The 15616-nt window shown below is 37.3% G+C and overlaps 1 protein-coding gene across 1 annotated transcript; it reads left to right on the top strand.

Moving 5' to 3' along the window:
- The first annotated feature begins 104 nt into the window (after positions 1-104).
- slc22a18 (solute carrier family 22 member 18) lies at positions 105-15238 on the top strand. The gene is made up of 10 exons (XM_055036440.1): positions 105-447; positions 1512-1609; positions 1679-1824; positions 1914-2046; positions 7722-7834; positions 11118-11228; positions 11477-11577; positions 12343-12444; positions 12547-12667; positions 13258-15238. The coding sequence occupies exons 1-10, from the start codon at positions 298-300 to the stop codon at positions 13443-13445; spliced, it is 1263 nt and encodes a 420-aa protein (XP_054892415.1). The 5' UTR covers positions 105-297; the 3' UTR covers positions 13446-15238.
- The last annotated feature ends 378 nt before the right edge of the window (positions 15239-15616 follow it).

Raw genomic sequence — 15616 nt, 5'->3', positions numbered from 1 at the left:
CTTCATGGTGAAGTTTAAGGATAAGCCCAACTGTTCAGGGTCATTTTAAGGCGGAAACTTCACCTTTTTCGGTTATGGATTGTTGTGACTGTTTGTCCGGTGCCGTTCGGTACCGCCTCTCGGTTACAAAGTGCAACCCTCCCGGAAGATCAGAAACCAGTTTTACGTGAAGGTTCGCAAAAGGACATTTTCCCGAGGAGCATAAGCTGCTGAAGCTTTGACTTTGTCCCTGTTTGAGACATTTGTAGGAAGAGCTGCTGGAGTTCGTTTTGAGGTGTTTAAACAGTTTCCTGTAGGATGAAACGGGGAGGTGAACCGACCGGAACTCAGGGTTCCTCCACGACCAACACCGCAGAGCAATCAAAGAAAATGAGGGTCATTTACGTCGTGTATATAATTGTTTCTTTGGATATAACCTGGATGTTTTTACAGTTCTCCGTCACACCAGTAAGTGATTTCTCTCCTGTAACCGAGTGGGAAACTCACATTTCCGTGATCTCCTTGAAACGCGCACGACTCGGCGCTGGTAAATCCTGCATAAAAAGCTTTAAAGTTTTATCTAATTGGTACAAGAATTACAGAGGTAGTGTAAATTTATAAGTTGATCTTATTTAATTTGATGGAAATAATTACAAAAGTATTATATTATACATTTCCTGTCACTGGAAAAAGTACAAAAAGTACATTTTACATGTCTCTTAGTTCGCTTGAATCAAATCTTTAAAAATAATTTAGAATACTATGTATTAGTTTAAATCAACCCAAATTATATTTTTTCGTGTGCAGATTAGACAGATTTTATTGTAAACACTTAAATTCGTCTCATTCTGCGTTGTGCAGATTCATTTGGACTTTGGCTGCTTTTTCACGCTTTCTGGTATTTGTACCCGTTGCACAAATAGTGACATATTTCTCTTAATTTTAGCTGATTTTTTAAAATTATTAACAAAATATCTTCCAGTTAAGTTTAAGTGTGCTCTACAAAGAGGTTATTGATCTCAAAGACCAATAAATAAATATGGTGTCAAAAAACAATATTATTGTTTGATGCAATAATTACTGTGATAATTTATCCTCTAGCAAAATTTGATACTGTGACAGATCTTGTCATTTATTTAGAAAGACAATTTCCTTCTCTTTGGTTTAGGATTGGGAAAATAAGTTAAAAAAAGAAAAGAGAAAACACAAAGCCAATACTTTAATAAATAAATAAATGCAAAGACAAAGTTCTTCTTTGCAAAAATAAAATAAAATAAATTGCTTCTTCTTTTGCAAATAACTTAACTTGCTTGTTCCTTTTTGCTTGAGATTTAATTCAAGTTTATCTTAACTGTAAAATACTTTTTGGAACTCAACCCTCCATGTGTCAGTCCATCCCTCATTTTGTGTTGTTCTATTACAAAACATCCCTGTGCAAACATTAAAGTTTATGGTGACAAAAGGAAAATGTGTTGTACTAACAGAATATCTGTTTTATTTTCTATATTTTAACTCTCATTATATCTCCACAGTATTTAGCAAAGAAACTTGGATTTGACACGTTGTGGTTTGGTTATTTGCAAACTACAGTTGGATTGATTCAGCTTATTGGAGGCCCCATGTTTGGGAGGTAGGTTTGAAGTATTAAAATGGCTGCCTATATTTTCATATTTTTTAATTTAGATTATTCTTTTGGCAGGTTCGGGGATCTTTTCGGGGCCCGTGCAGCTTTGTCTCTGGCTTGTGCAGCAACCACAGTTTCCTTTCTGCTTCTGGCCGTCGCTAACCATCCCGTCCTGCTGTTCGTCCACAAACTACCTACAGTATTTATGCATGTCTTGCCTGGTTAGCATCACAAATTAGCCACAAAAAACTGGCTTAAAACAGATCAATTAATTGTTTTAGACTTGTAATTTTCACTATTCTGTCTGCAGCATGCCAGATGGTTGTTACAGATCTCTCAGAGCCAGAGAAACGGGCTGAGGCTTTGTCCAAACTGGGTCTGTGTTTTGGTATCGGGATGATCGCTGGATCCACATTGGGGGGAAACATAAGCACACGCTATGGGTGAGCATCACTAGCTGCGTTTCCATTACAAGAGTGCGCAAATCCTTGTCGGTATTTCCCAAATCTAAAAAAAAAGAAGAGAATTTTGCATTTGCAGTGTTTCCATTAATTAAGATATGAATAAATTTGTTCACGTCATCAAAAACATGCAGCGCTATTATCACTTCCACCTCTTCTTCTTTTATGGCAATTAAGAGTTCGTCGCACTGCTGGTGTGAAGTCAGCTTTAATGAAACTCTTTAAAGACGTTCTTATTACAGCTTCAGTTTCCCTGACACCAACACCACCGTCGAACTAAAACACAACGTAAACTTAGTGAGATGGTGTCAAGAATACAATATCGATATAAAAATAACATAAAACATATAAACATACCTCGCTGGCTAACCCTTCCTTTTGAGGTAGAAATGAGGTCATTCAGTAAATTCTTACACTTAAATCATGCTTCTTCATCTGCTTGCCAACGCGATGCTGTTATATCGCAAGCGTCTCTGGTAACCTGGTAACCAGACGCTTCTACATCTACTTCCTACCTTAAACCTTCAAAATAAGAGTCTTAACAAAAAACTATAAATAATACAAAATAAAATCTGTAAATTAAAACTTTGGCAGTAAAACTCCCACCAAATCACAAACCTATGGTGATTTCAAATAACATACAACATTAAATAGGAATATATTTACATTTTAACATTTACTCTGCTTCCAGTAACAACACAGTTTTATGAACTGGTCTATCAAGATACACTGGCTTGACAGTCCTTTTTCCATCCTTATCCAAGGTCGAGTCACTTAGTAACAGCTTCACCTTCCTGATCCTTCCATCTGCGCTTGTATATACTTCTGTTACTCTTGCCAGTTTCCACTTGTTCCTTGGAGAATTGTCCTCTTGAAGAATAACAATGTCGTTTACCTTTGCATTCCTCTTGTTTCTTTGACTAGTTTTATTGCTTCTGCTTCTGATGTAACACTTACAAGTCCATCATCTACATAAAAGTTTCTTTGAATGAACTTTACTGTGTCTGGAGAGAACTTTCCCTCACCTTGTGTGGCTAGATGTTTTAAACCAAAATTGGCACAACCAGGTGAAGAAGCTGCACCCAAACAGGTGAACCTTCATGCGAAAGACCGAGGGGGGAACACTTAAATCACCATGCTCCCACCATAAGAAGCGTAAATAATCCTGGTCTTGAGGTGTTACATGGAACTGATGAAACATACGCTCCACATCGCACATTACAGCCACTGAGCCTTTCCTGAACCTACAGAGTACTCCCACCAAAGTGTTTGTGAGGTCAGGCCCTGTAAGCAGGTGTTCATTCAGCGAAGTGTCTTGATAGTGTGCAGAGCAGTCAAAAACAACACGGATCTTGCCAGGCTTTTGAGGGTGGTATACCCCATGATGGGGAATATACCAGGCAGGGGAATTACAGATTTCCTTCTCCGGTATTTTCTCTGCATCACCACGTGCAATAATGTCCTCCATGAACCTTGCATAATCTGAGTAGTACCTTTGATCCCTTATGAATCTGCGTTTGAGACTGCTTAAACGTTGCATTGCACTTGACATGTTGTTGGGAAGATTTGGTCTGTCACTTTTGAAAGGCAGAGGCATTTCATAATGTCCATCTTGCTTTTGTTTGATTCCTTCTTGCAGCTTTCTTAGGAAGCAGACATCTTCTTGTGAAATGCTTGTTTCTTCCACTGCTCTCTCTGTAAAATCTAATTCAAGTGCTTTGATTACATCTGGACCTGTTACTTCTTTCATCTGTGTCTTGCAGATGTAATGAACTTTATTCTTTAGCTTTGTGGTTGGCTCAGTCTCTGGTATTACTTGCTTTACAGTGATGCGATGACTTACTCCAATTACATCGCTGCCTGCATCACACAAATCACAGTAACTTATGATGCTCCAACCCAAATCTGTTTTCTGGCATAAGGCTGGTTTTCTTCACCACATATGACTTCTCTGGGCATTAAAGCTTGTGTGCAATTATAGCCTAACAGGAGTCCTATCTCACAGTCCAATAGTGGAGCAATGTGTTCAGTGAGATGTTCCAAATGTGGCCATGACCTTGCTGTGTCTGGAGTAGGAATATGGCTACGATTGACAGGTATAAAATCACGTGTGTAAGCAACTGGCACAGTGAGTTTCTTTTTGGAAAACAATCCTCTTATTTGCAGAGCTTCAAGTTTTGTACATGCTACAGTTGTTTTCTTGGATGACATTGTAGATAATTTGAGATTAACCTGGGTTTTAGCTGTGTCCAGGTTGTTTGCTACTTCATTAAGAATAAAAGACGAATCACTCTGTGTGTCCAGCAGAGCATAGGTAAGTATTTCTTTGTGTGGCTCATTTTGTGTGGATACATAGACAGGTACTATTGCAGATGTCTGTGTGTTTCTACTTTCATGAGTCACTCTGTTAGATGTACTTTCATTAACTTTCGTTGTTTCTTGTGATTGTGTTACCTGTTCCTGGGTTTCCTTCCCTTCAGCTACTTCTTGTTCTTTAGGTTGTTCTTTCTTTGTCTCGTGTCTTTGTCTTTCTTCGTGCAGACATGTGGGATGTTGTTTTGAGCATGTGTTGCATGTCATCCGATTGCTGCAGTTCTTGGAGAAGTGACCACTGTTTAAACAGCCAAAACATAGTTTTTCACCTTGAATGAACTTGACTCTCTCAGTGACTGGTTTCTCAGTGAACTTACGACATTTGTGTAAGCTGTGTCCTGCTCTTTTACAAAATACACAAGAGATCATGCTTCTTTCTCTGGAGTTAGTTGTGAAGATGTTCGCTGTATTTTGCTTCTTATGAATGGGTGTAAGTAGAGACTTGGTCTTTGGTTTGTCAAAGTCACTTTGTCTTATAGCTTCATATGATGTAATGGGATTACATGCAATACTTGCCTCCATTGACAGGAATGTTACAAAGTAACTGAAACGTGGGAACTGTCTGTGCTCTAACTGATACTCTGTAGCCTTTCGGTTCCATCTGTTGCTTAACCAGTCTGGCAGTTTAGCAGCAAGTCTTTGATTCTCTATTGCATCATTGAGGATGTTCAGGTTCTCATTGGTAATCATTGCAGATTGACAGCTTTGTAAGAAATCCACAAACTTTCTTAACTCTGCACTGTTTTTACCTTGGAGCTTTGGCCATGTGTGCAACTTGTCCCTAAAGGCTTTTGCAATAACAAAAGGCTCTCCATAACGATCATTGAGCATATTCCATGCTGCCATATAAGAATCTTCAAAGCCAATCAGAAAATAGCCTTCTAAGGCTTCTTTAACACTCCCACCTACATACTTCTGTAAGAAAAATATCTTTTCTGCAATGGGAATGTTCTTTCTCTCTATTAGAGTCTGAAACGATGCCTTCCAATGTTTAAACTTAAGTGGATCCCCACTAAATATTGAAGGCTCTGGAATTGGTAGCCTGTTAGCTGACATAGCTTCTGCCAAAACTTTTACAAGCTCACCTGTGCTCTCGTGAACGACATTTAACTGTGGTGGTTGATTGGCAGTGTTCTTCATCTCAGTTACCTGTATGTTTGCAGGATTCGGAGTGATTCTTTCTTGCTTTACTAAAAAGTAGTCTTCTTCATAAACTTGTAATTTTGCCTTTGCTGCATTGAGTCCTTTCAGATTTTCCAGTCTTTCAATTTCTCTTTTTAAGTCCTCAACTGATCTTTTCCTTGCAGCACTTTCTTCTTGTTGTCTCTTTATCACAGCCGCCTTCTCCTTTTCTCTTTTTAACTTGCGTTCTGTTTCCTCTCTTTCCTCTTGATGGCGTTGTGACATCGCAGCAGCTTCTTGTTCTGCAGTTCTGAGTTTGTCTTCTTCTTCTATGGTTTGGATTTTTTCTCTAAATTTCTCTTGTTCAGCCATTATCTTAAGCACAGCCTTTGTGGCTTCATACTCTGCTGCAGCTTCTTGTCTTTTGACAGAGGAGCCATTAGAGATAACTGTACTGGGTTTAAAATGACTATGAACTGAGACACTACTTGAGCTAGAAGATGTAAATATAGAACTGGCATCAGGCCAAACAATCTCCTCCTTATTTGTTCCCTCAACGTGGCACTGGATGTTTTGCAAAACTAACTTAGTCACTGATGTACATTTCTCTAATTTGGAACGCATATCATGAGGTGGTCCATCTATTGCTCTGTATTGATCATAAATATCATTAAGAGCGGCTAGTTCTCTTTGCACAATGTCCATGTGACCTTCAAGAATGTCAAATGGATCTCCTCTGATAACAGATTTTTTAGCAACTTTAATTAATGCTTTCCATCTGTCATAGGTACTTTCAAAGTGACGCTGCAGCCCCTTTAGTTTTTCTTTATGAAATTCTTTTCCTTTTTCCGTTAACATGCGAGATCTTTCACTTCTACGTAGTTCTTCTTGCCCAGGTTGCTCTAAAGAGGTTCCATCTACTTGCTCTGCTTCGGCAGCTTGTTCTGCACTGGCAACCTCTATTTCTGTTTCATTTGTTTCCAACATTTTACTTTACTTGAAATCTTATGGACTTCTTAATTGGTCAAAATTTCCTTTTAATTTAACTTAGATTAACTCTGAGCTTCGTTGCATTACTTCCCTTCTCGTTACTTTGTTGCGCTCTTGTTGTCAGGCTTCACACGGTTCCTTGTTGTTACTCCTTCCTTGTGTCACTTTCCAAACATGAACTTAAATGTCTGGCTTCTGGACGTCTTTATGAAGAAGCAACCGTTGAACGTGTGTCCGTTAACATTTGCAACTGACCGATCTTGATGCCCGTTAATATTGTCAACTGTCCAATCTTCGTGCCCGTTAACATTTGCAACTGACCGGTCATCGATGCGACGATGGGAAAATCGTGCAGCTCCGAGTTCGACTATCACTTCCACCTCTTCTTCTTTTATGGCAATTAAGAGTTCGTCGCACTGCTGGTGTGAAGTCAGCTTTAATGAAACTCTTTAAAGACGTTCTTATTACAGCTTCAGTTTCCCTGACACCAACACCACCGTCGAACTAAAACACAACGTAAACTTAGTGAGATGGTGTCAAGAATACAATATCGATATAAAAATAACATAAAACATATAAACATACCTCGCTGGCTAACCCTTCCTTTTGAGGTAGAAATGAGGTCATTCAGTAAATTCTTACACTTAAATCATGCTTCTTCATCTGCTTGCCAACGCGATGCTGTTATATCGCAAGCGTCTCTGGTAACCTGGTAACCAGACGCTTCTACATCTACTTCCTACCTTAAACCTTCAAAATAAGAGTCTTAACAAAAAACTATAAATAATACAAAATAAAATCTGTAAATTAAAACTTTGGCAGTAAAAGCTATTATCCCCTCTACTTCCTGTTCTCTTCTTTGTCTTTTCCAGCAGAAGTAACATCCGGTTGTTGATCATGTGACTATAGTGTAATGTGAAAAAATGTTTCCAATGCAGTTTTGTGAGCTCCATCTATTTTTATATGGCCAAAAACCCCCACTTCATCCTAGCACAAAAACATTTTATAGAAAAACAAGTTTTTTGAAATTGGCATGTTTCCATGTAGCAAATTTTATATTTGAAATGTCAACTTGTATGGCCAATATGGCCAATGGGAACACAGATAGAGGGTAATACATGGATCCTGGCATCATTTCTGGAAATGTTTCTGCGTTATCTTGTTTTCTACAGGGAGACGTTTGCAGCCTGTGTTGGTGCTGCAGGGAGTGCCTTCAGTTTGCTGCTGGTTTTAAACTTCATACCAAAGTCTACTAAATCCGAGGCCTCTAGAAGCGCCGCTAAATGTAAGAATACTTTCTGTTCATAGCCGACTCTGAATCTGTAAAATGGTGTTGCATTCAAGTTCATTGCATGAAAACAATTGCCAAAAAACCATATGTTCTCAATTAAGCCAGTCACAATCAGCAATTAATCAATTAATTGCATGATAAATTGAGTTTGATCATTTCCATTCTGATTAATATATTTTTGACATATTCCATTTTATAATTTTTTTTTTGCAAATTTTTTTTAAATTTTATTTCAGTTTTTTTAATTTATTACTTATGGTGGTTGTGTTTTCTTTATGTCTCAAACTTCCAGTGTAAAGGAATGCTTAGTTCTCATGTGACGTCACATTTGGAACTCACAACCATCAAGGAAGGCAGTTGCTATTACAACTGAAACCACCAGCTCTCGCCTCCTTCCTGACTTATAACTAGTATCGTACATCACAACGATAACGCGATCACAAGTTTCGATTACTTTACCCACCTCTGTGTGAAACTAAGATCAATATCAGTGATATTTATTGTAGTACTTGCTGCCGAGCTAGCTAAACTAGCTTGGCTAATGTAGCTTTGATCTGCTAGCTAACACGTAGCCTACATGTATGTTACTACAAGCTCTGACTCTGCCAGTCATCAGAACCTTGTTATTCACACGTAGAGTTCGGCCGTCCGTTACGAATCCGTTTCAATATTGATTGAATGATTGATTGATTGGGTCGTTCAGACTGCGGTGAAAAAACCGTTTAGTTCACATCCGGTCACAAAATCCGCTGGTCACGGATTACGGTGCAACACCTCGACAGAGAGATTTTTCTTGTTTGTCTTTAATGTAGCACTTTATTTCGAACACATAACATTACATAGAAGGTATTTAACACAATGTCAAATATCAGAATACACTAATAAAAATATAAACACCGGAACTGGCGGGTCTTGCTCACGTGACGTCACGTTACCGTAACCTTGATTACCGAGGCAACGAGAGAATTTAAAAGCTATGAAAGTTGGTGTCGCGTAGCAAAAATAAATATAACATGGAGGTCTTAAAAAATCTGAAAGTTAAAGTTCAAGGTAAGCGTATAAGACAGGGAATTTTCCTTTCGCCTTATCAGCACCATGTTTTGTCACACATCCTTCCCCAAGTGGACCGGGAACTCGCTCAGATGCAGAACAAAAACATAACTCTGGAAAAGGAAAAGACGGAGCTGCTGAAAAAGGTTGAGCATCTGGTCATTGACACAAACACACAGAAGACCGACCATGAAAAAGTCGCCAAAGTTCTCCAAAACCGAGAGATCCTCCGGGCCCAGCTGGCGCAGTGGAAAATTCAGGTGGAGGAGATGGCCAGGAAGATATGGTTACAAGAAAAAGACTTGAAAAAGGAGCGCAGGAAAAATGAGCTCCTCATCCAAGAGCTGGAGTTGGTGAAGAAAGAGTTGCAGTTTGTGAAACAACAAGCGGTCAATCAGAGAGGCGAGCAGCAAACCGTGAAAGACCAACTGGAGTACTTCATCAAAGAGAGAGACATCCTTTCCAGCCAGTTGATCAACCTTCAAAACGAGTGTTCAGATCTGCGAGGGATGATCAACTTCCAGCAATCCAACCTTACCCGGATGAAGAACGAAAACGTGGAGGAGAAGCGCCAGATCCAACTGCTGAGGCAGGAGAACCAAAAGCTGGAGAGGGAGAGGAGCTTCTTCGTTAATGAAGTGGAGGAGATGAAACAGGAATTCCACAGGTTTGAGGAACAGTGGACGGAGAAGAGGAAGCTGGAGAAAAGTTTGAGTCAACGCTCTTTGGAAAACCTGGCAACGGCAAGAACCTCAATAATCCAACAGAAATCAAAATGGAAACCCAAACAAATGCCTCCAGAGTACATGCAGCTAGAGCTGATCAAACTGGCTAAAGAGCTGAAAAGGAGTCAAAGATTGGCAGAAGAGCTGAAGAAAAACCTGAAACATCTCTCTCTGCAGCACCAGCAGAGCCAAGCGGCGCTCAGGCTGCACAAAGAAAAGCTGCGGGCCGTCATACTGCAGCGGAACGCCATCCAAACCGAGATGGAGTACATGAAGTATGAAATTATGACCATCCAGAAGGACAAGCTCAGGGACAAATTCAAGAACTGGGCGCTGAAAAGGAGCAAGATGATGAAAATGTCATGTGAAAGCAGATCCAGCTCTGCACTGCCAGATATGACCTACAGGTGCCAGCCTCCGTGGAACCCAACTTAGTCATCACTAGGAAGAAAATATAACAATAAACAAGGTGCTATCAGATAAAAGCTTGTTTTTTATGTTTAAAAAATGAGTCAAATATGCAATGCTGAAAATCAAAACGACTAAAATAATACTTTATTGATCAGAAAGGGAAATTAAATAAAAAACAAAATACAAACACACTACAATGGCGTGTTAGAGCAATTCATATGGAAAAGATGAGTACATTGCTGCCAAAAAGACATTTTCAGATTAATCTTAGACATTTCCTAGAAAACGAAAACATGGACATTTGAGTCTGAAAACTTGGATATTTGCATTAAAAAATCTGAAATTTTCAGATTAATCTCAGAATGTTGGGGGCTTTGAAAAATCTAAAATATGTTAGAAAAACACAATTTTAAATGATCCCAGAATTTCTAGAATTTTGAAAAGTTGAAAATATTATACTTTTGAATTTCATTCCACGTCTCTTCTACAAAATTTGAGTTTTTCCTAGATTTTTCAAACTCAAAAAGTTCCATGTCTTCCAGAAAATTTTGGAGATCAAATATATCTGGGACTTTTCTAACAAATTTTCAACTTTTCGAACGCAGAAATTACTTTTTTGGAAGAAAATTTTAGATATTAATCTAAAAGTTTGAGTTTTTTGTTGCAAATTGTCCAATTTTAAACTGTTCTCTTTAGGTTAGGGTTTTCTTTTCTTTTAAAAAACATAGAAGCTGAAAATTAGGTTTACATTTTTTTTTATTTATAATCTCAGACCATAGGTTGGAGCTTTATGCAGAATTATTTCCATCTTTTAGTGTATTTCTAATATTATATTTTAAAAAGCGATTAAATGAAAAAAGTCAGCAATTTGTCATTTTTACGTGATTAGTAGTCAGAATAATCCATTAAGATAATTGTTAGCTGCAGCCCTATTAAAAAGAGTTTTTATTGGAAATTTGTTTTATTCTAATTTCTTTATAGATTTTGAACACAGTATTTTTATGTGGCTAGTATTTTTATGTGGCTATCTGATAACAAGGAAACTATTTATGAAGCAAACATTGATGAGTTTTTCTTGGACTTTCCAACAGCTGAGAACCAAAATAAGAAGGTGTTCAGTTTGGGAGAGATCACAAGACTGATGAGGTTTCCAGGCGTCACAAGAATTTTTATGATCAAAATTATCTCAGGTTTGCCATCAGGTAAGAATTATCTGCAATACAATTAATGCACATTTTAACACATAATAAAATGCATATATATTTAGCATAAAAACAGCAAAAGATTGAAGTAAATTCCTCATTTACATGTAATGCTAAAAGAAGTTATACTTCAAATATCTAAATTTGAAGTATAACTTAAAATTTACATATTTGTAAATTTATAAACTACAATTATAGTAGTTTATTTCTCCTCAGGAAATCCTTAAATTTAATTTTGTGTTCCTTAGGCATATTTCAGGTGATGTTCTCCATCATTGCAATGGATTTCTTCAAGCTTGAAGCTCAGCAGAATGGCTACCTGATGGCGTACTTTGGCATCGTTCAAATGGTGAGATTGAAATACTCAGACTTGGGTAGTAACTAGTTACATTTACTTGAGTAACCTTTGGGGTTAAACGTACCGTTAGGAGTATTTTTACTGCTTTCTACTTTTCAGTAATTTCATTTTGAAGTGTTGCTATTCTTCCTTGAGTCAAATGTCTGGATTCTCTACTCACTAGGTGCGTTTCCATTATAAATGTGCACAAAACTTTGGCAGTTATCCACTAATGTCGAACATAACCATAATTTTGCAATTGCAAAATGAAATAAACACAATTAAAATCATGTGAATACGTTTGTTCATGTAACAAGTCATTAAAAAACAGCCCCCAACCACTTCCTGTCTTCTTAGTTTCCACCAGTAGTAGCAACCAGTTGTTGATCATGTGACTCGTGATGCGAAAAAAGTGTTTCCATTGCATTTTTGAAAATACTCAAACTTTAATGAGTATTAAAGTTTGATTAGGCCAAAAAACCCCACTTTAACAGAACAAAAACTTAAGAGACGAAAAAGTTTTAAAAAATTGCTGCGCTTCCATTAAGCAAATTTATTTTCATAAATTAGATTTGTGCAATTTCATGGTCAATGAAAACACAGCTAAGGTTGCAGTAATTAATGCGATTAAAGAAGATCTTGCTTGGACATTAGTCTATTAATCCCGGAAATGTTCCTCAGGTGATAGAAGACTGACTTTGAAACCGTCTTACATGCAGTATAAGATTCCCACTGATAATTTGGAGCTTAATTGTTGAAATTGTCGTGTTTCTCCAGGTTGTTCAGGGAGGAGTGATCGGTAGACTCACGTCCAGATTTCCTGAGAAATCTCTTCTTCTTCTGTCCATTGGAGTTACTGCAGCTGTGGGTCTGGCTCAGGTGAACATAAACTCACACAGACTGGCAAGATGATACCGGATGATGCTTCAGGAAGCTTTGAAATGTTTGTTTTATGAATTTGTGTTTCTTCTTTCCTTCCAGGCCTACATGCAGACAGTTTTCCACCTCTGCCTCACCGTCACGCCGTGGATGTTTTCTCTCAGCGTTTTTAACGTCATCACCGACAGCATGCTCACCAAAAGCGTCCCGTCCTCTGACACAGGTGACTTTATCCAGATTCTCCTTTTGTGGTATTCATGGAAACGCCAGACTCTTAGCGAGACGCTGATAAAAAACCCCAAAAACATCAGGAACACCAGGAACCTTCATCAAAAATAAATCATATGGAGCTCTGGTGGTGCCAAGAAAAAATTTAGAACATATTTTGGTGATTTTATTTTTCTAAATTTTTTTTTTTTAGGAAAATATTCCTAAATTTATATGATAATTGTTATTTTATTTACATTATATTTAAAAAAAACATTGAATTCAAGGCAAATATAGCAATTTCTTATTTTATTACAATTAGATAAAAAAATATATTTTAAAAATAATTTATTATAATTGGATAAGAACCACCCGCGGAGGGTGAGAAGGGAATTTTTATATCTATATCTATATATATCTATAGATATCTATATATAAGAATAATACTAGATAATTCTGGTGAGGCAAAGCTGCTATATTCAAAGTTTGTAATTGCTGAAAAAAATCTAGATTTGGGTGTGTGATTTTAAACACCCTTCAGAAAACCCTGTGGGTTTAATGATGATTCTCTGAGTAACTTTCTGATTGCTGTTGTTTGTTTCCCAGGAACGATGCTGGGTCTGTGCGCCTCCGTTCAGTCGCTGGTCCGGACAATCGGACCGACCATCGGCGGTTTCCTGTACATGAACTACGGCCTCGCCTCCATAGGTCTAATTGAGTTTTTTGTGAATATTGTCGTGTTTCTTTACCTGCTATATCAACATCTCAGCAACACTGAGAAGCAGAAGGAATGAAGAGGCAATTTTATTTTTATACTATTATAGAACTACAAAACTGAAATGTTTAGTCGTCATTTGCAAAATGCTGCTGTAATTTTACATTCCAGTTCGTCGAGATTTAAATGCATGACTGTTGTTCAGGTGGAAACCACTAGATGGCAGCAAAATGTCTGGATTATTCAAAGATGTTTCTGTTGATCAGATTTTCATTCTCAGCTTTTTTTAAATCATGATTTTATGTATGAACAAAGAATTCCAACTTTTTACCTTTTAGATTTGCAAAAAAGATTTGCAAAAGTATTTTAATGCAGTATTGTATCACACAATTATAACTTCAAACTACAAGAAGTGATGTTTGTAGCATTTCTTGGTTGCTGTAAATGTAAGTTTAAAAAAACATTTTATTAAGCATTGAACCAGTCTGGTGATTTTTGGATTTATGCATTATAAAGATCAAAGATTGATTATTTTAAAAGTTTCTGACTACTGTAAACTGTCTAAACATGGTAAATTTACTTCTGAGAAATATAATCGCTTTGAATTTCTATTGGCAAACGACAAGGGCTGAAACAATTAATTGGGATTACTTGATAAATGACGTAATCATCAACTATTTTAATAATTGATTAATTGTTAACTAGAGTATACAGATTCAAAAAAAGCAATTTATTAGGAAAATAAACACATTCAGAACAGTAATAAACCCAAAACTGTACAAAAAATACATACATTTTGAATTTAAAGAAATCCTGTTATTGGATTTTAGGCAAAACAAGAACAAAAAGGATCTTTTAATGCATTTCTATCATTGGATGAAAAGGTATTTGTGGTTGAATGAAAATATGTAAAATGTGCTATTTGTTTTTTATCCGATTGTCAGAATAATTGATTACTAAAATAATTTGCAGTTGTTTGTTGACCTATTAGGTATTTTTTCCAAAAAAAAGTGTCTCTCACAATTGAACATTTTGTATGTTTAATTCAATCAAGTTCATATCCGACTAGTTAATTGTTGTGAATTCCAGATTTTCTTTGAATGGGAATAATGAAAACATGATGCAGAAAAGCCATGCGGAAATTAGACCAGGATTTTACTGCTGCAAAGTAACAGAGCTGACAACCCCCGTCAAAATTCCTAATTTGAAAAAACAATAAGCATTTAATCACTCTCTCTATTGTTTCTATTCATGTCTTTGCATTTTCAGCTGCATCCGGCTGCCAAGTCGCAGCTTGTTGAAGTGATGTCATAAAATGTGAAGCAGGTGTTTTCTTTGTCCGCCACAAAGCACTTTGTTTTTCAAATATTACATCCAACAACCCCCAGATAAAACGATCATATTGTAACTAGGAGGTTAAACTCATTATCTTACAGGCTTTTCTCTAAGCAGATGCAACTGGTGATTTCTGTGCCAATTTGACCAAAGACAGCAGGCCGGGCAGCAGTTTTTGGCATTCAGATACTATGCTGGAGTTGCAGACTTAGTTTATTATGTCGTATAACATTCAGATTCAGAAAATGCAATCCTAATTATAAAAAACAAATATATATTATTGGTTTAATCAGTTTTCAACTTTCTGATCAAAGGAAACACAGCTACTTAAATGAGCTGTGAGCTGATTTGAAGGGTCTCATTATCTTCATTTCCATTACAAAGGTGTGCAAAACTTTGTTGATATTCCGCTAATGTCAACAAAACAACTTCATGAATGCTTTGTTTCCATTAGATAAAAAACGCGATTAAAATCACAAGAGAATAAGACTTTTCACGTGATTACTCATTAAACAACATCCCATGACTCTCCAACCACTTCCTGTCGTCTTCTTTATCATTTCCTCCAGTACAAATATCCGGTTGTTGATCATGTGATCTGTGTGATGCGAGAAGTGTTTCCATTGCAGTTCTGCGAAATACACCAATTTCAACATGGCTCAAAAACTTCATTGGAAAAGGTAGGTATTTTCCAATGTAATGGAAGTATTATAGGTATTCAATATTGGTGTGATTCCATTAAGCAAACCTATTTTTGTAATTTCAGTTGTGTAATTTTGTGGTGTCTGACAGACTCTGATGAGCTGCGGGCGGATTCGAAGGGTGCACTGTCCCTGTAACCCCAGCAGTGGAGTGGGGGGGCGGCCCTGACTGCCGTGGGGTGCCTTGTTACACGTGGCCCTTTGAGTCAGTGGG

The sequence above is a fragment of the Poeciliopsis prolifica genome, unplaced genomic scaffold (assembly GCF_027474105.1).
Source record: "Poeciliopsis prolifica strain line A6 unplaced genomic scaffold, Auburn_PproV2 SCAFFOLD011, whole genome shotgun sequence".
Taxonomy (NCBI): Eukaryota; Metazoa; Chordata; class Actinopteri; order Cyprinodontiformes; family Poeciliidae; genus Poeciliopsis; species Poeciliopsis prolifica.
This window is presented reverse-complemented; position numbering and strand designations above follow the sequence as displayed.

Bases quoted from the DNA above. Each gene is read 5' to 3' on its own strand.
- slc22a18 (XM_055036440.1), top strand. From the start codon at position 298: ATGAAACGGGGAGGTGAACCGACCGGAACTCAGGGTTCCTCCACGACC. The intron at 7,835-11,117 runs GTAAGAATACTT...ACTTTCCAACAG, and splicing joins CTCTAGAAGCGCCGCTAAAT to CTGAGAACCAAAATAAGAAG. The intron at 12,445-12,546 runs GTGAACATAAAC...CTTTCCTTCCAG, and splicing joins CAGCTGTGGGTCTGGCTCAG to GCCTACATGCAGACAGTTTT.